This window comes from Sturnus vulgaris, chromosome 16 (assembly GCF_052056855.1).
Source record: "Sturnus vulgaris isolate bStuVul1 chromosome 16, bStuVul1.hap1, whole genome shotgun sequence".
In the NCBI taxonomy this organism is placed as follows: domain Eukaryota; kingdom Metazoa; phylum Chordata; class Aves; order Passeriformes; family Sturnidae; genus Sturnus; species Sturnus vulgaris.
This window is the reverse complement of record NC_142258.1, coordinates 15,685,809-15,708,289: the sequence shown is the minus strand read 5'-3', so window position 1 is coordinate 15,708,289 and position 22,481 is coordinate 15,685,809. Positions and strand designations below refer to the sequence as shown.

Below are 22,481 nucleotides of genomic sequence, written 5' to 3'. Positions count from 1 at the left end.
AGCCCGGGACCCCCTCACTGCTCACTCCGGGTGTGGGGACACAATGCAGCCACTGAAAGTGTCCCTGCAGATCCCAGATCTCTCACAGAGACCACCCCACTGCAGCTCTCAGCTCTGGATGATCCCACAGAGGAGCATTGGGCAGTGAGGGACCATGGGATGCATCCTCTAGCAGCTCCCATTCCCTATGGCTCCTTATTCCTGCTCCTGGGGGAAGGGAAGCAGACAGTGATGGGGGTTGCCAGAGGCTGCTCATGTGCCCCAGCTCAGCAGACACTCCCATTACCCACATGAGTCCTGACAGACCTTCAGCTGGGGGATGTTCTGGTTTGACACCTTAGCGGAGCCTGTGCTGTGGAGGGGTTTGTAGGTGCGTTCCGCAGGACAGCGCTTCGACAATGGCAGCAGTGGGAAAAGGGAACAGGAGGGCAACTGGAGAGGCAGAAGCTTCTTCCCCCAGCCCTGTCCCTGCAGCTCTTACCATTCAATGCTCAGAGACCTGGGCCGGAAGGCAGACAGCTCGGCTGAGCCATACTCAGCTTTCCTTCTCTTCTCCTGCTTCTGCTTCACCGACAAGCGGTGGGCAAACCTAGCGAGGCTGCTCTCCGACCTGGGGAGGGGAGAGGAAAGGTGTTAATGGCACTGCAGCCCTTGCTCCAGGCACACCCAGGGCACAGCGCCAGGAGTGCTCAGTGATGAAAGGAGGGGGCTCGAAGCGGGCCAGAGCCACGAGTCCCGGGGCTGGGAAGTGGAGGAACAGCAGCAGGTTTGATATTGCTCAGCAGGCCAGGACCAGCATAGGTCCATGTTAACCAAACTGGAGCTCCAGCCTGGCAGGCTGAGAGAGCCAGGTCCTGCTCCCTGTGCAGCAAAATCACCTCCCCAGGCTGTGCATCCCTCCCCAGACTCCAACTGGTGACAGCCAGCGCCGAAGAAACAGCCAGGGACACGTCGGTGGAGAGAACCAAAACAGACTGAACCAAAGGCCACACACTTCAGGGAAACCCTGGAGCCCCTGTGACCTCCCAGCTGGGGCTCCCAAACACTGGAACCACTTCCCTGAGGAGGATGGACATGGAAATCAGCCGACATGGTAGAGGTTTTGGAGGAGGAAACAGAAATGTGTAAACGGATTCAACTGAAGGACTCGTCTGTGCTGACAAAGCCCCTTCCCACGAGGTGGGGGGCTCCGGTGTCACTCCCAGCCCCTGGGACCAAGAGAAGCACATCGGAAGGCTCTAGGAATGTGCTGCACATTCCAATCCATCCCAGCCCGTCCAGGGGAGAGCTGCTGGTACAGGGCACACCCGCCGTGTCTGTAAGCCCAGTGGCACACAGGCACACCGGCTGAGATTGGCTGGGAGATGCCTGCCCCCCAGAGACCCTTAGCCCTCTGCCCCGGAGCCCCCTGTGCCAAGGGTGGCACCCCCAGCCTGAGACTGGACATGGCACCACAGCCTGTCCCTGCTGCCAGTGTGGAGGACGAGCCTGGGGAGCTGGGACACCCAGACTTGGGCACATGACCAGGCACTGGGGCTGTGTGCCAGCCCTGCCACACACGCTGTCACAGCCACTGCATCTTGTCCTCCTTTCATGTGCCAGCACAACCTGCTCCCACTGCTCAGCCAGCCCCGGGCTGGGCATGGAAGGGGACTGGAGGGATTTGACAGAGGTCCTAGGGGATGAGGGACAGAGCTGGGGGCAACTTGAACCTACACACATAGCTAAAGCCAATCCTCTCTCCTCTCCTCTCCTCTCCTCTCCTCTCCTCTCCTCTCCTCTCCTCTCCTCTCCTCTCCTCTCCTCTCCTCTCCTCTCCTCTCCTCTCCTCTCCTCTCCTCTCCTCTCCTCTCCTCTCCTCTCCTCTCCTCTCCTCTCCTCTCCTCTCCTCTCCTCTCCTCTCCTCTCCTCTCCTCTCCTCTCCTCTCCTCTCCTCTCCTCTCTCCTGCCTCAACCAAAGTATCTCCAAAAAAAAAGAAAAAGAGCAGCTGGTTTTCAGAACTGAGAGCTCCCTGCCTTTCCTCACAGTAATTAGGCCAGCCCCGACCAGCTAACAATTTTTTCCCCGATACATTTTAATCACAGACATCTTCAATTCATTAACTGGTTATTGATTTATTTTTCAGCTTATGAATTGCTGTTGCTGGGCAAGGGGTGGAGACAGCTTTCTGGAGAGGGCTCTTGTCTCTCCAGTCCCCGCCAGCAAAGAGCTGTTCAGACCTTCCAGGGTCATTCTTTGCATTCTTGAGAAAAAAATCCTACTTTGATGTAAAGGATGAGGTTTGCCTTAAAAGAAACCCAACAAGAAACCCAACAAGAAACCCAAACCCCAGCTTTCCCTCGCTCACAGCCGGAGGAAGAGACAATGAAGAGGAATGATCCTGGTGCCCATAGAGCAGAGCCCAGCACCAACACCATCCCCACCACCTCACTCTCCTTTGATCCAGTGTCAAAGCTCAGCTGGAATGAAGAAGATCCCATTTAGGGAGGAGTGAGAGGTGGGCATTGACAACCAGTGCTCTGCAGCAGTCCCAGGCATGGTGTGGACACCAGGATGAGCAGGGCTGACCCAGGAATGGGGCTGGGCAGTGGGAACAGGTGCTGCTGGTTCCCTATAGTACCTCCTCAGTGGCATTTTGCTGTTCCTGCCCCTTCCCACCTGCCCAGGAGGAGCTCCTGCCACCCTGCAGGAATGAGGGCTCTAGCCCCAGATGAAAGGATGCTGAGGGTGTTCATCTCCTGAGATCTTGGGATTGCCTGGAGAATCCTGCCCTGTCTGCTGTGCTGACCCCACCTCCACCACACTCCCTGCACCATTACAGCCACCCCTCCCAAACCGGTCCCCAACAGGCATGAGGGGCTGGGAAATCCTAGATGCCCTGCACAGATGCAGGAAGGCAGCAGCCCCTGTGACAAGAGCCTCTGTGGTGCTGGTACATGGCCCTTGCAATGACCACCACAGGGCCAATAACACACCCAGGAGCTTTACCTGGATGTATCCACCTTCTCCAGCATGGCAGGAGCAGCCACTGCATCCTTCAGATTGGATAAAGCATCTGTGAAGAAGAGCTGGTGGGTGAAAACAGGGCAATGTGCTGCCTGTCATCAGGGTTAGGGATGAAGGAGAGTTAGCCCTTGGGCAAGGTGGGCTGCTGGGGATGGAGAAGCCACCTGGGTGCTCAGGAACATGTGACCTTGCTGTGAGTCGCTAGACAAGGCATCAAGGGCAAGGCACAGGGAGACAGGAGATGGATGCTCTCCAGGCCAGGGCAGGTGCTGCCCAGATCTGCCTGACGCAGGACAGACAAGTCAAAGCCAGTCCATGAATGAGTCAGAAGTTGACCAAGAATCTTGGGATGCTGATTTCACTCCCCAGACCTGCTGGCCACAACCTCCAGCTGCTACATCCGAGGTAAAGGAATGGCTGTGACAGTTCTGACAGCCCACCTCCCCCCTGAGAGCTGTCAGCAGCTCATCCAGCACGAACCAGCCTCCCTCACCTCTGCCAGACCCAAAGCTTCAGCAGAAGTATCACTAATTAGAAGCCAGGAGCACATTACAGATCATCTGGTGATTTATCCAGAGCTGCTTTACATAAACTATGCTGCAGAAGGGGGAATGAATCATACCTGCTCTGCCATGGCTGCGCTGGGAGCACAGCCGACCCACTGCCCCTCACCCCAGCAGGGCCATGCTGCTCCTCAGCTCCTCCGAGCTCCTGTGCTGAGCTACTCCAGGCCCCTAGGGTCAGAATGCTCCCAGGGCTGGGATGCTCCCACAGGCATGGTGTGCCCAGAGCTGGGATACTCCCACAGGGCTGGGATGCTCCCACAGACATGGTGTGCCCAGGGCTGGGATACTCCCACAGGGCTGGGATGCTCCCACAGGCATGGTGTGCCCAGGGCTGGGATGCTCTCCCAGCGCTGGGCACTGTGCCAGGTCTGGGCTCTGCGGGTGGCACTGGGGGTGAGCCTATAGAACAGGGAGGGGGATGCTGTTGACACCACACTGTTACTTACCAAGCACTCTCCAAACAATAACAGATGTCCCTGTCCCCTATGAAGGATCAGTGTTAGGGATTTTAAGGTAGAAACAGGGAAACTGAGGCACAGAGAGGGCATGCAGGTAAAATAGACTCTGTGCTTCTCAGCATCCTTCCCCTTGTGCACTTATCTGATGGGTAAGATTTCGCTGCCTTCCCCCATCAGGACCACACACAGCTCCACAAGTGCTGGTCTGGAGAACGGCAGCCCCAGGTGCCACTGTCATCTTGAGCCAGCTCCATCCCAGCCATGGGATGGGGACAAGGCCAGCACTGCTTCCCCAGCCTTGGGGCACTGCTCCAGGTCCATCTGGGCAGGATCTGGGCTCACCTGCTCAGCCCTCCATCAGAGGCAGCATCTCTGCAGCAGCTCAGCACCCAAGCACTCAGGGCTGACACGATGGGCACAACTGGCACCTGCCAAGGCAGTCCCCACACACCAAAGGGACACGTGGGAAAAGCCATCAATCAGAACATCAACCGCAGCACCAGGAAGAATTGTCTCCTGACAACCAGAGAAGGTTGTTCAGCTACTGTGCTGTATCATAAATCACACCTCTATGACTTGCCATCTGTCAGCCAGATTACACGTGTTCAGAGTCCCATGTCAGCATTTAAGTCAGAACACAGCATCTTTTCCCAGAAATAATTATCAGTGCTGAAGGTTCTTGCAGCAATAGCCATCCTCAGCCCTTTCCTCCAAAGCTTTGGACAGAAGAGAGCTGGCATTCCCAGAGGGCAGGACCACCACTGTGGCACAGTGATGCACAGCCTCCACGTGATATGTGCCCCCTAAGCCCACTGCTTCAGGCACACGGAAAGGCAGGGTCTGGCATGCTAACTCCCCCCTGGCATCAGCCATGGCACCCAGCACCCTGAACAGAGCAGGCAGGGATAGGCAGAGGCAGAGGCTGCTGCTAAAGGGAGACAGGGACAGTGCTGTCCCCAGCCTAGGGTGTGCTGAGAGCCCGGGACTGTCCAACAAGGATGAGCAGAGTGCCCAGAGCAGCACTTGGACCCCAGCCTGGCCTAGGGAGAAGAGTCCAGCTAAGCACAGGGCACAGCTCCTGCTGCCCCAATGCGCTGTGTGACATGGGTCTGTACCCACCCCTTCACCCCACAGGTTTTCTGGGAGCCCAACCCCACGGGGGCGACTGCCAAAGCCCCTAGCCTGCGAGGCAGTGGGAAGGCAGGCAGAGCACCAATGTGGTGGGCTGGCAGCCTGTGCCTCCGGCAGCTCGCTGAGCCGGCACCGGACACGGCACTCCAGCACACAAATCCCTCAGCTGCCCCGGGATGAGGACAAGGGGCTGAAAGCGCCGCTCGCCACCCCCTCGCTGGCCAGGCAGGCGGATGAGCAGTGACATTTCCCAAAGCTCAGGACAGAAATACACAGGCACTGGATTCATCCCTCCGGCTTCACCCGCCACACACAGGTATGAATCCGGCCAGGGGTTCGCAATCACCACCGCATTCCCCACACCACAACTGGGAAGTGATGACAAGCAGAATCCCGCTCTCTCCTTCCCTCCCTCCCTCCCCTGTGGTGATCCGCTAAAAGCCTTTTGGCAGTTTGCAGCCGCCGGGGTGAGCGTGTGCCTGCAGGAGCCCGGGTGCCTCAGCCCCTGCTAGCACAGCCACTCCGCCATGGCCAGAGCTGCAGGGACACCAGAGCCACGGGAGAGGGATGACCAATGTCACGAGAGTGCCAGCCCAGGCACCAGCGCAGGATTACCAGCACCAGCAACACCTCTGCTCCACCACCACATCCAGTCACATCCCTCACCACCACATACGGACCAGCCATCCATTCCACAAGGGATCACAAGCTCCCACTTGTTGCACACTCCATAGTCTGAGACTCGGGAGTCAGCACGTGCCTATGGCTCTGAACTAACCCAGACGTGGGCAGGCAGCTCTCAGCCTCTTCCATCAGCACAGACAACAGTCCCAAGATGAGCCGTGGGCTGCAGGCAGCCTGGGCAAGCAAGCAGTGTTTCAGCTGGTCCTCCCTCCTTGGGGAGCAGCCCCTGCACAAACAGTTTTGAGCTGGGCTTATCCCCAGCGGCATCACTGCTGCAGCCACTCTGGGGAAGGTGGCAGTGCCCGGGGTGAGCAGTGCTGGGAGCACACAGCCCTACACTTCCTGCAGCTGCGGGGTTCGCCTGCTGCCAGTGGCTTATTTGCACAGGTACAGTCAGGATAAAATAGAGGGAAAATAACCAAATTTGGAAAGGTTCTTCCCAAGCAGGGAGCAGTCTTTCGGGAGAGAGACGGTTTGGAAGAGACAGACTCAGGGCCCCGAACACGCAGCCAGCCTCCAGGCAAGCGCTGGCTGCGCACATCGCTCCGGCAAGCCCCACTCACCGGCACGCTTCCCACTGACCACAGTCCCGGTCACGAGAGTGTCTCCAAAGCAGCAACCTGTCCCTGAAGGGCCAGGACCCCAGTGAGCCATGCCCAGCTGTGCCCTGCAGGGACAGGGACAGATGCCCACGAGCGATGCTCACTCACCTGCACAGCCTCTGCTCCCCGTGCTCCTGGTGCTCAGCTCAATCACTGCCACAGCAGCAGCCCATCCCAGAGCGTCTCTTCAGGAGAGTCCCTGTCCCCTCTGTGCACGCTCCCATCCTGAACGGGGTCCCCTGCTCCCATCTGCGTCGCCTGACCTCCTCAGCTGCCACCTCCGCTTCCCTCACCCATCACCTCAGGTTTCTCGTTTGCTCTGTGCTTGGCTCTTTTTTTTTCTTTTATTTTTTTTTCCTCCCAATCTTGTTTCTATAGAAACGAGATTAGCAGAGGGGGAAATAAAACAGCCCCATGTGACTCAGATTCCGACACTGAAGAGATCTCCTGGTTGCGCTTTACATAACCAGGAGCCTGTGCGGGCTCAGATGGGGGTACTGGGTTCGGATGAGGGACACAGGGCTCAGCCAGGGAGAATCAGGCTCAGGAGAGCGGGATCAGGCTCAAGTGAGGAGTACGAGGCTCAGCTCTGAAAGGACTACCAGGCAGAAGGCAGTGAAGCCTCAACTCCGCTTGCTTTGGGTTTGCTGTGACACCCCTGATGCAATGATATGTCACCAAACCCTGGTGGCACCCCCGTGAGCCCCACCCTGAATGGCCCTGCCTCACAAGGGGACAAAGCAGATGCAGGGATGCTGAAAACTACTCTGAATTCCACCAAAACCTTTGGGGTCCTCAGGTGAGCTTTGGAGCAGAAAGCCCCAGGACCCCCCAAGCTGCCAGGCTGTCCTACCCCTGCCCTCCGCACTCGGGAAAGTGCTTTGGGCCACTGGTCTCCGACCTTCGTGGACTCATGGGTGACCATGCAGGCAATCTGGTGAGCTGAAGGCAGCCACATTCCTCTGCTGACATTCCTCCTGCTCAATCTCCCAAATCTCTGAGCAGTGCCCATGGCTGGGACACACAAACCATGGACTCAGCTCTTCATCACTGTTTTGGGGACTGACACAGGACACTGCCCGAAAGAGATTTGCCAAGCCCAAACCTTAGCTCCAGGTGAGCTGGGAAGCGCTGAGCACCCTGCTTGAAGATCCCTCATGTGTTTCCTTAGCTTGGAGACAGATGCTGATTGCACATGGCCAGTGCTGCCTGCCAGGGTGACCTACCCAGGGCTTCTGCTGATGAAACTCCCATGTCTGCATGGGATACTGCCCTTCTGCTGCACCTCCGGAGGCTCAACTCACCTCCCACTCTCCAGGTACTGCCCAGGACTGAGAGGCAGCGTGTCCTTTTACTTGGATACTTTTAATAGTGATAGGACAAGAAGAAACAGTTTTAAAGTAAAAGAAGGGAGATTTAAATTAGATGTTTGGAAGAAATTCTTTGCCTATAGTGTGATGAGGCCCTGGCATAGGTTGCCCAGAGAAGTTGTGGCTGTCCCTGGATACCTGGAAATGTCCAAGGCCAGGATGGATGGGGCTGGGAGCAACTTGGGATAGTGGAAGGTGTCCCTGCCCATAGTAGAGGGGTGGAACAAGATTATCATGGAGGTCCCTTCCGACCCAAACCATTTCATGATCTCTAAGATTCTATGAAATGGGAATCTAGGATGATGTCCTGCCAGAACACAGCAGTGAGGTGCTTTTCCCATGGAACAGCACAGGAGCTCAGCTGGGCTAGCAAGGCAGCAGAACATCTCAGGAAGTTTGGCTCCTACCCAAAGGATGGGACATTGGCTTATCCAGTTTCTCCAAGTTCCTGGTTTTCCTTTGGGATTTCAGTGTCCCACTTCTCAGGCTGACTCAGCTGTGATTAGCTGGTGAATTCTGCTGCTGTGCCAGCCCCAGGCCTGCCTGCAGGATATGACATTAGGAAACCTCTCCCCACCTAGGGCACACTGGTGTTCAAGGAGGTCTCATTTCCCTCCCTGACAAGCTCAGGACAGATCAGACTTGTCAGAGCAGCTGTGGGCAGCCACGCTGAGAGCAAGTGATGAATTTGGGTAGATCCACCCAACCAAGCTTCTCCATCCCAGAGGGCTGTGGATCTGTGTGATGTGCCAAGGCTGAGTGGTGCTGCAGAGAAGGAGCCAAAGGCTCATGCAGTGCTGAGGGGATGAACTCTGTGAGGACCCTGGCTCACCCACCTGCTGAGAACAGCTTCACACCCAAACCACCCTGTCTGGTAGGAGCCAGCAGAGCTGGAGATGCCTGTTCTGATGCAGCGAGGAGGGTGCTCAAGTGCAGGATGGCTGGGCAGCAGCCTAAGGCTTCCCAAGCCCAGGGAGAGGGACCCTGGGGACTCTACAGATGGGGAAGGAGTGACAGGACTTGCATGAGAGGGCAAAGAAAGAATGCAGAGGGTTCATCAAAAGGGAACAAGGAGAGATGTCTGACAGCCCTGGGATACGAGGCTGCAGCTCTGTACAAGTTGATCCTGAGACCCTGAACCACTCCAACCCCTGCCACAGCTCACCCCAATATGAGCCATTGCTTTGATTACCCTAAAAGAGTAAAGGAAAGATGGGTCAGAATGCAAGCCCCTGAAAACCACAGCCCAGGCAGCCCCTTTCATTGGCCCAACACAGCTATGGTCACTGGGGACTTGAGGAAGAGATTTTTATAACAACAAAAGTCTCAGTGGTGACTGACACTTGCCAGATATTGGGGGGCATAATTAGTGCCTAAAGCCTGCCAGTGAGCACTGCTGTGCCAAGCCTGGCTCTTCACAAGCCAAGCAGATGCAGGCACCAGGACTGATGCTTGGAGGGACCAAGCTGGACTCTGCAGGACCTGGCTCTGCAGCCAGAAGCCAGGCAGAGCAGACGGGATCCTCTATTTAAAGTATGATAACAGGGTCACAGAAATGTCTGCCAGCAAAAGCACTTGGATACCTTGATCTAATTATAGCTGGCATTATCAGGCTGCATTACAATTAGCACGTCAGTGGCCAGTCTCTATTTCTGGTCTGGAATATGAGGCAGGTCGGTATTCCAAGGAAGAAGGAGAAGGGAAGCAGGGGGAGCAGGATGGAGATACCTCAAAGTGTGTTTAAATAAGAAGCACAGCTGCTTCCAAGTGCTGTGGAAAGGCGAGTTTTATTTGGAGGGTGTTTATATGGAAAGTTAAGGAGAGAAACACAAGCCATCCCTTCAGCACAGCCTCTCAGTCATCTACAGGCAGCTCCTGACCCTGCACCTGCTCGCTCCTCACGATGGTGAGGGCTGTCTGCACCTCCAGGTGAGCTCTGGGTCCCACCAGACCTGTGGGGTCCTGTGCCTCAGAGCAGAACCCTGGCCTAGCTTTTCATGGAATTGTTAGGGTTGGAAAAGTCCTCTCAGATAATCAAATCCAACCATTCCCCCTGCACTGCCAAGGCAACCACTGAACCATGTCCCCAGGTGACACATCCACACAATTTTTAAATCCTTCCGGGGATGGGGAGTCCACCCTGCCCTAGGGCAGCCTTTTCCAATGTCTGACCATTCTTCCATTTCTTCCAGTGAAGAAATAGTCCTCAACATCCAATCTTTTCTAAGCTATTTAGAAGCCAGATTAAAGCAGCATCCACACACCCTATTTGAACTCCACAAAGCCTATTCCCATCAGCCTGTCCAGTGTTCAGCACCAGGCCAGTAACTTAAGGACAGTCAACCACAGCCAGAATCCCTGGAAATGGCTGGCATTTTTAGAATATCTTTTTGTTTTCTTTGAAAACCAGAGTTTTGTCAAACTTAGAGCATTTGATGCAAGTATATGATGCTAATCGAAGCAGAAGGAACCATCTGACGAGCACCAAATTAAAATGTTCCTTTGTTTTGGCTTTCAAACACTGCATTTTAATACTAATGCACAATCTGAATGGAAGGTAAATTTGCATGTCCTTCTCCTAAAAATTCTCTCTCAAAACAATAATTTTACTCATTTGCATTTTGACAATAACAACTGTCCCCTCTCTGACCAACATCTGTGCTATGACAGAGATGCTGGGCACATCTGCAACAGCCTGGTGAGTCATTCTGCACCCCAACGTGCCTATGCCACTTGGGGGACTGGACCTGCAGCATCTCGCCCCTGAGCAGACACCTTCCAGCTGGAAATCCATCCCCACAGAAAGCATCCCAAGGGTGGACACAGCAACGAGGCAGCAGGATGTGCTGCTGAGAGCCCAGGGGTATGAATGTGGTCTGGAAAGGGACCCTGGGAGAGGTGGGATCTTGAAGACAATGTAAGACAGTCAGGAAGTTTCCTCTCTCTCCAGACTCCATGCAATATTTAGACTAGGATCTGCACACTTGTGCCACTGTCACATGAAGATCCTGCTGTCACCATTTGGTGAAGGGTTTGGGGCTGCTGCTGGCTGAGAGCTGGAGATGCCCCAGCTATGTACACCCAGAACCCCCCAAGTCAGGGCTGAGCCCCAGTGTGGGCAGCAGGGGAGGGGGGATTCTGCCCCTTCAGGTGAGACTCCACCTGCACAGTTGCCTCCAGCCCTGGAGTGCCAGCCCAGTAATGATGTGGAGCTGCTGCAGTGAATCCAGAGGAGGCCATGGAGATGCTCCAAGGATGGAGCCCCTCTGCTCTGGAGCCAGGCTGGGAGAGCTGAGGGTGCTCACCTGGAGAAGAGAAGGCTCCAGGGACACCTCAGAGCCCCTTGCAGGGCCTAAAGGGGCTCCAGGAGAGCTGGAGAGGGACTGAGGACAGGGGATGGAGGGAGAGGACACAGGGAATGGCTTCCCACTGCCAGAGGGCAGGGATGGATGGGATATTAGGAAGAAATTGTTCTCTGTGAGGGTGAGGAGGCCCTGGCACAGGGTGCCCAGAGAACCTGTGGCTGCTCCTGGACCCCTGGCAGTGTCCAAGGCCAGGTTGGACAGGTCTTGGAGCAGCCTGGGCTAGTGGAAGGTGTCCCTGCCCATGGCAGGGGGTGGAACAAAATGAACTTTAAGATCCTTTTCAATGCAAACTGTTCCACAATCCTATGATTGTATGCAAGCAAAGATCTTTTTCTGACTCCCAACTATGAACCAGATTGCTGACAAGGACCATTGCATGACTGGCACATGCCAGTGTGCTTCACTCACTTTAAACCCAAAAATCCATCCATATACAGACAACAAATAAACAAAACCTACAAAATAACGTGGCCAAAAATTCCTTTCCTTGGGCAAAATCCCCATCACTTTGCTTGTTTTCAAGAATTCTAGAATTTCCCTCTGTGATTGTTTTTAATGAAGATATCTATCACTTCTTCCTGAGCAGCAGGATGGAGCACTTGCGCTCTTCCGAGCAGACTGTGTGAGCATGATGGATTGTCCACGTGCCAAGTCAGAGGAACGTGCAGACTTACCCCTGTCTTGCCAGGAGCCAGGTTTTCAGAATTCCCCTACTACCAATTACAGATTTCATCCTAATTAAAAAGATACTAGGGAAAATAAAGAAAAGGACGAAATCCAACCAATGTCTTTGCTCACGTGCAATCAGCAAGGATGGGTGAGGCGGTTCCTGAGGGGCTCAGCCCTCCTGAGACCTTCACCTCCCTCCAGTCCCGCCAGCTGGGCCCACACATGGTGAGCGGCCCCACGCCGTGCTGGCAGCCCTGCCATGCTGTCCCCAGTCCCCACGCACCCCCATCACCCCGTGTGTGCCTTCAGCCTGCTCTCTGTGTGCGGGGACAGACGCCCAGGGGGATGTGCCATTGTTTAGTCTGTGCGCAGCCCTGGCGCTGCAGCCGCCTCTTGTTTTCCATGGCCCTGCATCTCACAGCAATGGAAACGCTTGTTATTCTGGGCTGCTGGGCTGCCAGGCCCTTCCAAGAGCACAGAGCACTGATGTGGTTAAGGCGAGCCGGCCGCACAGCCTCCATGGCTTCGGCTCCTGGCTGGCACCATCTGCTCCAGCAGACCACACCGCCTGCAGAGCGGGACAGGCAGGTGACATGAGCTGCCTGTGCCGGGCACACGGCCCTGCAGGGAGGGTGAAGAATGGGACAAGGGTAACAGAGAACAAGCCCGGACCCCAAATGCACCAGGATAACTGCCCAGAAATAGACCCTCAGCATCCCACTGGACTCAGTGCTCAGGAATGGTGCAAAGCAGGGCCAGGACATGTCCCTTTGGGTGATGGAGCACTGCAACAGGCTGCCCAGGAGGCCTGGGGAGGCTCCTTCCCTGGATATATCAAAACCACACCTGGGCAGGATACAGCAGCCACCTGCTGTAGGTAATGCTGTGCTTTAGCAGGGGTTGGACAAGATGATCTCCAGAGGTGCCTTTTAACCCCAACCATTCCCTGATCCCACGGCACACATAGCCTGACCCATGGCTCTACTGCCTATGCAAGATCTGGGTAGTTGGGGGGTCCTGGTGACCCCCAAGGACACCCAGTACCTCTGTGTTTCACTCACGAAGTTCCTCAAACTGGTTAAGACCTATCAAAGAAATTAAGACCTATTAAATCTCAACCTATGGAGGATACTGGGCAACCAAAGGGAAAAAGGAGAATGGCAAAATTCCACAAGTCTGATTATGAGATATAACACTGGTGTTCACCAGCACCAAAGAGGAAAAACCCATTGAAGTATTTTAATGGTCAGAAGAACATGACCATAAAATGCCACTGTATTACCACAGCACTATTCTGCCCTCTAAGGTTCCTCCCCTACAGAGAGTAAGTGATTATTAGGGACAGCTGGGCCCACACCACAGAGCCCACTCTGCTGCCAGCACTTCCTGGAACCAGGATGGGGCTGCAAGAAGATGCAGAACTAGGGGGTACCTGTGGAATTCCTGCCCTGGCCCCTGGGTGGATCTGGCTGGAGGCTGGGAGGTGGAGACCCTCCAGGCCACAGTTCCAACCACATTTGTCCATGCTAAACAAAAACCTCCCTCTCTGGTTTTCCCTCAGGACTTGTGAGCATGACAGGAATTAAATTCCAGTCTCCTGGCTGGGCTCATTGCACTGGTGCAGGAATCTGCATCTTTTTCTCTTCCTTGTCCCAGTTCTTCTAAGTTCAGTGAAAACCCCTCCACACGTTTCCCAAGGCACTTCAACACACATGGGGACGAAGGATGCTGTTTAGCAGCCCTTGAAATAATGGGGACCAGGAGAATGGGAAACACATCCCTACAGGCACACCATGGCTTCTTCAAACTTCCTCCCAGTCCAAAATTTCCCTTGAAAAGGCGTGACGGGGAATTACAAAGGGCTCTCTTGCAAGAAGGGGAAAATGCAGGAGAGAAAAGCCCTTGGCATGCCTCCCCCCAGCCGGCTCCGGCCCTGCGGCTGCCATGAACGTTTGAGGGACTTGAAGGGATTTGCAACGCAATAAAAACATTCCTGTTTGCAAAGCATGAAACCCCAAAAGTTTATGGGAAACCACTGTCTTCAGGATGTCTGCATATCTTCAGGCATCCTGGGAGCTGTAGTTCAAAGAAACCAAGAAAAAGCAAGCAGCCGATAATGACGGTTTCTGGACAGAGGTTGTGTGACTATTGGCTCCCACACGAAAAGTCTGCATTTCTGGGATGCTGAACCCATTTCTGCAGCCAAGTGAGAGGAGAGCTCCTTGGTGCCTGGGGCATGAGGGACTCCAGCACCACAGCGAGGGAGAGTGAGAGGCACCCAGGGAAGGGCAACCCAAAAACCAGGCATTGATGACTGGGAAGAGGGAGGCGCTGCAGCAGATGCCAAGAGGGATAGGCCAAAGCCATTTCCAGGGCTGGGAACTTGGCTGGAGCATGACCTCTCCCGCGAGCTAAAACCTCTGTGCCTCAGTTTCCCCATTAATTTTTATTATCTCCCTATTCCCAAGGGATACAAGGATTGGCCTTTGCTGTTTGAACACTCATGGGGAGCTGAACTCCTCAGAAGCCAGCTGTTCACATTGCACCAGCAGCATTAAATCACCTCCAGTCCCATTTCCTTTGAGCCCACAAGGGACAGCTGTACCAGCCAGGCTGCTGAAGGGCACTTTATTCCCACACAAGATACTCTTCATGCAATAGTCACCTCCCAGCAGGAGAACCAGGAGCATGTGATGTGACAGCCTCCAGATGAGGCAGTGCCCATCAGCAGAACTGCCTCACCTGAAATGCCCTGGGGTGCAGGGGCAATGGTGGAGGTACAGAGGTACAGAGATGTGAGAGGCTGTCATCCTGGACTGAGCACGGAGTGATGCAGGAGGTACTTTCATTTCCAGCCAAGGAATCCTGAAGCAAAGACCACAACCTGGGTAAAGCCAGGACTGGAGACATGAGTCAGGCAGGTGACCTTCTCACTACCTGCTTTTTATCGTGGGCCTGGGCTTCACAGGTGTCCTGGGGTACAATGCAAAAATGTGTATTCTATCACCATCTGTTAAAATGTAGGAGGGGTGGTGATCCTTATCTCTGTGGGAGATATCCTCTGCTGTTGTGCCATCTGATAAGATCAGGGGGATGATTATCGTTATCTTTTCACAACCCATCCTTCCTCCAGAAGATATCTTCTGTTAATGGGCCATTAAGTCCTATTGTGTGACTGATAAGATTACATCATCCCACTGGGAGATGCTCCAGCCAGGGGCAGGAGCCAAGCCTTTCCTACCTAGATAAAAAACTGGGGTTTGGGACCCGAGGGCAGACCTTTCCACTGGATCCCAGAGGAAAGTCGGACCATTTCCACATCATCGCTGGACCTTCGGAGGAAAACTGCACCTTCTACAGGAGCACTGCTTCAACTGAACCACATCCGTCATCCAGGAGGACTGCAGCCACCATTTATATGGACTGCTACCAACACCCTGACTGACAGGGTGTCAGGTTGTATTTCTGACTGTGTCGGTGGTTGTTTATTTTATATTATTGCATGTATTTTATTTTTTCTCTTTTCTCCTATTAAATTGTATTACTGACTTGGAGTCTCGCACTGGTTTTACTTTCAAACCAACACATTTATTGGCGCCCAACGTGGGGCACGAAGGGTACTGAGAAAAGTCAGTATTACAATTTTGTTTTCACCATGATTCTCAACATGCTTACATGGGTTTTATATCTTGCTCTCTATATTTTTCCACACATGAGGAACTATCTGCCAGCTGCAATGCTCCTGTGTAGACCAGGATATGGTATAAAAATTGCTTTATTGGCCTATTATGTCTACTGCATGATCACCTCTGAGGCAATGAACATAATCCGGAATATATACTCGACTTTGTTTGCTTGTCCTAGTCTAGGTTGTTACATCTGAGGTTTTAACAATCACACCCAGCCCTTGGGGGGAGGGGTAAAGGATGATTTTTTCCAATCTTTCCGGCCTGATACAGTAGTTTTTGGAAATGTTGAGTTCCCGTTGGATGCAAAGGACAGCATAATATTGTTGTTAGTTCTGCTTTGTCTCCTCTGCACAGCCTGCAACATGCTTAGAAACAAAACACTACATGATGTATTGCAGCGTATTCTTGAGGAAGAGGAAAAAAGAAACAAATCAACTTCGTCCACGTCTGCACAGAATGTCACAAAGAGGAGAAGAACCAAACAAAAAGCAACAGTGTCCGTGTCTACGCAGACTGCCACAGAGGAGGAAAAAGCCAAAAGCGCCATCAGCATCTCCACACAAACCATCACTGAACCAGAACAGCCTAGACCAGTAGCAGTTGCCCCCGTTCAGAAGAAGAAATCAAAGAACAAATCAGTTCACATAGTGACTGACAAGGACATGGCAGGACCTTCGCACACAGTGGAAGAGACAGAGCCAGAAATCATCACTCGCTCTCTATCCCTGGGTGAGCTGCGTGACCTGCGGAGGGAATTCACCCGCCAGACAAATGAGTCCATCCCGACCTGGCTGCTCCACATCTGGGACGCTGCAGCCAATGACACCATTCTGGATGGAAGTGAGGCCAGGCATCTGGGATCTCTGTCCCGGGATGTGGTCATTGACCAGGGGATTGGGAGAACCCAAGAAACTCTCAGCCTCTGGCAGCGACTGCTGACAAGTGTGAAGGACAGATACCTTTGTAAAGAAGATCTTCAGGTGCACCAAGGAAAATGGAGCACAATAGAACAAGGTATCCGATGCCTGGGGGAATTGGCCATGCTGGAGATCATTTTCTCAGAAGATGAGAGGTTTCCTAAGAGCCCAGACTGTGTCCGGTGCACGTCACAGATGTGGTTGAGATTTGCACGGCTTGGACCAGAGATGTATTCCCGTTACCTGGCAACGCTGCAGTGGAGGGAAGGTGAGGACATGGTAGGCATCTTGGCCAATAAACTAAGAATTTATGAGGACACTGTCACAGCCCCATTTCATACTCATGTCTCATCCGTGGAAACAAGGCTGGTGGAGCAAGTCCGAAGCTTGATTGAAGAGGGCCATCAGAAACTAAAAAAAGAACTTAAGGAAAACAACTACCAGATCTCTCCTGAACCAACAAGAGTTTCTGCCATTAGGAGCCGGCGTTCCTCAGGCAGGGAGAGAGGACACACTCCACGAGGTAACCTCTGGTTTTTCCTTCAGGAGCATGGAGAAGACATGAGGAAGTGGGATGGAAAACCCACCTCCTCCTTAGCAGCCCGGGTACGTGAGCTGAAAAGAGGGACACCTACCACAAGAAGTTCATCTAGAGTCAATGCTGCTCCAGTCTCTCGTGTACAGAACTCCAGACAGTATCAGAATGATGATATGACTGATCCTCTTGAAGGAACCTCAAGAACCTATTTACAGGGAGAGAGCAACGTGTACCAAGATCAGGAATAGAGGAGCCCTGCCTCTAGCCAGGTAGAGGAGAGGGATAATCGGATCTATTGGACTGTGTGGATCCGATGGCCTGGCACATCTGACCCACAAAAACATAAGGCTTTGGTTGACACCGGTGCCCAGTGTACTCTGATGCCATCAAAGTATGTAGGAGAAGAATCCATCTCTATTTCTGGGGTAACAGGAGGATCCCAGCAGCTGACTGTAGTGGAGGCCGAAGTGAGTTTAACTGGGAACAGGTGGCAGAAACACCCCATCGTGACTGGCCCAGAGGCCCCATGCATCCTTGGCATAGACTATCTTAGAAATGGATACTTCAAAGACCCAAAAGGATATCGCTGGGCTTTCGGGATAGCTGCTGTAGAGACAGACACATTAGAAAACTGAGCACCTTGCCTGGTCTTGCAGATGACCCCTCTGCTGTGGGACTACTGAGAGTTGAAGAGCAACAGGTACCAATCGCCAGAACAACAGTACACCGCTGGCAATACCGTACTGACAGAGACTCAGTGATTCCCATCCATGAAATGATCTGGATGGGAAATAAACTGGAGAGTCAAGGGGTGGTCAGCAAAACCCACTCACCCTTCAACAGCCCCATCTGGCCTGTGCGTAAATCTGAAGGAGAATGGAGATTGACCGTAGACTATCGTGCATTGAATGAGGTGACTCCACCGCTGAGCGCTGCTGTGCCAGACATGCTGGAACTCCAGTACGAGCTGGAGTCTAGGGCAGCAAAGTGGTATGCCACTATCGATATCGCCAATGCATTTTTCTCCATTCCTCTGGCAGCAGAATGCAGGCCTCAGTTTGCTTTCACCTGGAGGGGTGTGCAGTACACCTGGAATCGTCTGCCCCAGGGGTGGAAGCACAGTCCCACCATCTGCCATGGACTGATCCAGGCTGCACTGGAGAAGGGTGAGGCCCCCGAACATCTACAGTATATCAATGACATCATTGTATGGGGCAGCACAGCAGGGGAAGTCTTCGAGAAAGGAGAGAAGATTATCCAGATCCTGCTGAAAGCTGGTTTTGCCATTAAGTGAAGTAAAGTTAAGGGACCGGCTCAGGAAATTCAATTTCTAGGAGTCAAGTGGCAAGATGGACGTCATCAGATCCCAACAGAGGTAATTAATAAGATCACCGCTATGTCTCCACCTACCAACAAGAAGGAAACACAAGCTTTCCTAGGTGCCATAGGCTTTTGGAGAATGCACATTCCTGAGTAAAGCCAGATTGTGAGCCCTCTTTACCTGGTCACCCGCAAGAAGAACGATTTCCACTGGGGCCCTGAGCAGCAGCAAGCCTTTGCCCAGATCAAGCAAGAGATTGCTCATGCAGTAGCCCTTGGCCCAGTCAGGATGGGACCAGAAGTGAAGAACGTGCTCTACTCTGCAGCCGGGAACCATGGTTTGTCTTGGAGCCTGTGGCAGAAGGTGCCTGGTGAGACTCGGGGTCGACCACTGGGATTCTGGAGCAGAAGCTACAAAGGATCTGAAGCCAGCTACACTCCCACAGAGAGGGAGATCTTGGCTGCCTATGAAGGAGTTCAAGCTGCCTCAGAGGTGATTGGCACAGAAACACAACTCCTCCTGGCACCCCGACTACCAGTGCTGGGCTGGATGTTCAAGGGAAAGGTGCCTTCCACACATCACGCCACTGACACCACATGGAGCAAGTGGATTGCCCTCATCACTCAGCATGGCCGTATTGGGAATCCAAATCGCCCTGGGATTCTGGAAATAATTACAAACTGGCCTGAAGGTGAGACTTTTGGATTGTCTTCTGAAGAAGAAGAGGAGCAAGTGGCATGTGCTGAGGAAGCCCCACCATATAATGAGCTACCGGAGACTGAAAAACAATATGCCCTCTTCACTGATGGTTCCTGCCGAATTGTAGGCACTAACCGGAAATGGAAAGCTGCAGTATGGAGCCCCACACAACAAGTTGCACAAGCTACCGAGGGACAAGGTGGATCGAGTCAGGTCACAGAGCTAAAAGCCGTCCAGTTGGCTTTGGATATTGCTGAACGAGAGAAGTGGCCAAGGCTCTATCTCTACACTGACTCATGGATGGTAGCTAATGCTCTGTGGGGATGGCTGGATCGCTGGAAAAAGGCCAACTGGCAGCACAGAGGGAAACCCATCTGGGCAGCTGAGATTTGGCAGGACATTGCTGCCCGAGTAGAGAAATTGACCATAAAGGTTCGACACGTGGATGCACATGTATCCAAAAGCCAGGCTAATGAAGAACATCACAACAACGAGCAGGTGGACCGAGCTGCCAAAGTGAAAGTATCACAGGTGGATCTAGACTGGCAGCACAAGGGAGAATCATTCCTAGCTCGTTGGGCCCATGATGCCTCTGGTCATCAGGGGAGAGATGCGACATACCGATGGGCCCGTGACCGAGGGGTGGACCTTACCGTGGACAGCATCTCACAGGTCATCCACAACTGTGAGACCTGTGCTGCAATCAAACAGGCCAAGCGGGTGAAGCCTCTGTGGTACGGTGGACGATGGTCGAAGTACAGGTAAGGGGAAGCCTGGCAAATTGACTACATCACCCTTCCCCAAACCCGCCAGGGCAAACGCTACGTACTGACCATGGTGGAAGCAGCTACAGGATGGTTAGAGACCTACCCTGTGCCTCATGCTACTGCCCGGAACACCATCTTGGGCCTAGAAAAACAAGTCCTTTGGAGGCATGGTACCCCTGAGAGAATTGAATCAGACAATGGAACCCATTTCAAGAACGGCCTTATCAACACCTGGGCCAAAGAACATGGCATTGAATGGATATATCATATCCCTTACCATGCGCCAGCTGCCGGGAAAGTTGAACGGTGTAATGGACTCCTTAAGACTACTTTGAAAGCACTCGGTGGTGGAACCTTCAGAAATTGGGAAATGAACTTGGCCAAAGCCACCTGGATGGTTAACACCCGAGGGTCCATCAATCGAGCCGGTCCTGCCCACTCTGAACCCCTGCACACAGTAGATGGGGACAAGGTCCCTGTGGTACACCTGAAAGGTATTTTAGGAAAGACTGTTTGGATTAATCCCACCACAGGCAAAGGCAAACCAATCCGTGGGATTGTTTTTGCTCAAGGACCTGGTTGCACTTGGTGGGTAATGCAGAAAGATGGGGAAACCCGTTGTGTACCGCAAGGAGACCTAATTTTTAGTGAGAACTGTATGTAAGGTTTCATTTTGTATTATATATCTGTAAGAGGGTATTGGTTTGGGTATGATGTAGATGGCAATAGAATAAGGGGTGGATTATGTCCTGGGGTACAATGCAAAAATGTGTATTCTATCACCATCTGTTAAAATGTAGGAGGGGTGGTGATCCTTATCTCTGTGGGAGATATCCTCTGCTGTTGTGCCATCTGATAAGATCAGGGGGATGATTATCGTTATCTTTTCACAACCCATCCTTCCTCCAGAAGATATATTCCGTTAATGGGCCATTAAGTCCCATTGTGTGACTGATAAGATTACATCATCCCACTGGGAGATGCCCCAGCCAGGGGCAGGAGCCAAGCCTTTCCTACCTAGATAAAAAACTGGGGTTTGGGACCCGAGGGCAGACCTTTCCACTGGATCCCAGAGGAAAGTCGGACCTTTTCCACATCATCGCTGGACCTTCGGAGGAAAACTGCACCTTCTACAGGAGCACTGCTTCAACAGAACCACATCCGTCATCCAGGAGGACTGCAGCCACCATTTATACAGACTGCTACCAACACCCTGACCGACAGGGTGTCAGGTTGTATTTCTGACTGTGTCGGTGGTTGTTTATTTTATATTATTGCATGTATTTTATTTTTTCTCTTTTCTCCTATTAAATTGTATTACTGACTTGGAGTCTCGCACTGGTTTTACTTTCAAACCAACACAACAGGCCAGAGCATGAGCTTGCCCCGTGACTGTGCAAGGCCCTCTCTGACACAGGACAACACCTGCCCAACAACACAGAACTGCAGGGACAAACCCACAGCATCAGACTTTGCAGCAACTGCAACCAACCCCAACCTGGTGTGCTCTACTGGCTGCAGTGAACCTGTGAAGGTCTCAAAAGTAGTTTCCAACACTTGTAAAGCAAAGATTAACCACAGGAGAATTTGTCCTTAGGGAAAACCTGTAGCCCTGAAGAACAAAGAAGAGGTGGAGCATTCACACTGGCAATAGCAGCAGGGATGCTATTCCATGGACAGTCTCCAGCTGTGGCATCTCCCCATTCCAAAGCAGAACATGGTGCACATTGTTGCCAAAGTCACACGTTGGTGCTCGCCAAACACTGCCCACTAACCACAGGAGGCAGGTCCCCAAGACACAGCACTCTTCACACTTTTCTGCCACTCCATCCAAGCTGTCACAGAGCAGGTGCTTTCAACTCCTCAGCACTACTCTGGTGTGACAAGGCAGCAGGTCCACAGGCCAATGCAGCCCAGAGCTGAGTTTCTGGATGTTCTGCAGAGCTGAGCCCTCTTCTCTGGAGAAGAGTGGCTGGAATGTTTCTGGGCCAGCTATGCCTTCACAGGCAGTGGAAAGGGCATCATGAAATCGTCAAAGCCAGGGCACATAAGCTGAAGACCTACCAAGATTTAGGACATGATGCTGGTGCCTCTTGCTTCCTTTTCCTTGACTGACAAACTCACACAGCAATCCTGATCTCCCCTGTAACTAAATCCAGATGGACTGAAACGCCCCAGTGGACACAGCCAGTTCCCTGTTCCAAGGCTCCAAACTCCAGGCAATACCCACAGGCCATGGGCCAACATCTGCTCCATCTCTCCCAAGGGGGGAAGTCTGCACTGTGGTCTTGCAATGGTTGTCCCTGCTCACTTCAAACCTCAGTTTGGAGCCCTCGTCCTGCTCCTCAGAGATGATAAAACCCAACTGAGGAAGATAGTGGGGGCTTCAGGAGCAGAGCAGGTGCTCAGAAGCCAAGACTAGCTCCCAGTCAAACCAGCCAAGGCACAGCATGTGCCTCCTACATCCCCCTCTTGCACTGCAGGTCTTCTCCTGTGCTGCTCAACCTTGACTGAGCCTTTTCACTTCACCACGAGCCTCAGGAATAGACACCTTCAAAGCAGAACCTCAGGGAGAGAAGGGAGGAGCAGGAAGCTGCTGTTACAGGCCATTCCTGAAACGAAAAGCAACCATCTGGGTTCAGAACACCTCTCAGCAGCGGGAGGAACACACAGACACTGCCATGGTTTGAGACAGGTT

The 22,481-nt window shown here is 53.0% G+C and overlaps 1 protein-coding gene across 4 annotated transcripts in view; it reads right to left on the bottom strand.

Annotated features, from left to right (window-relative positions):
* LOC106861690 (ankyrin repeat and fibronectin type-III domain-containing protein 1-like) overlaps nt 1–22,481 on the bottom strand; it is a 169,614-nt gene that overhangs the window by 40,718 nt on the left and 106,415 nt on the right. The window contains exons 1-2 of one of the 4 annotated variants that reach the window (XM_088174690.1): nt 6,557–6,792; nt 482–610 (exon numbers count right to left, since the gene is read on the bottom strand). The exons of 1 other annotated variant lie outside the window; for it this stretch is intronic. Coding sequence is in view for 1 of the 3 variants with exons in the window: in XM_088174688.1 (XP_088030814.1) it covers nt 482–610 (129 nt within the window). In the remaining 2 variants the exon portion in view is untranslated. Of the gene's footprint in view, nt 1–481; nt 611–6,556; nt 6,793–22,481 lie in introns of those variants that run through there. 2 more of the 4 variants (XM_088174688.1, XM_088174691.1) reach the window with 2 other exon arrangements.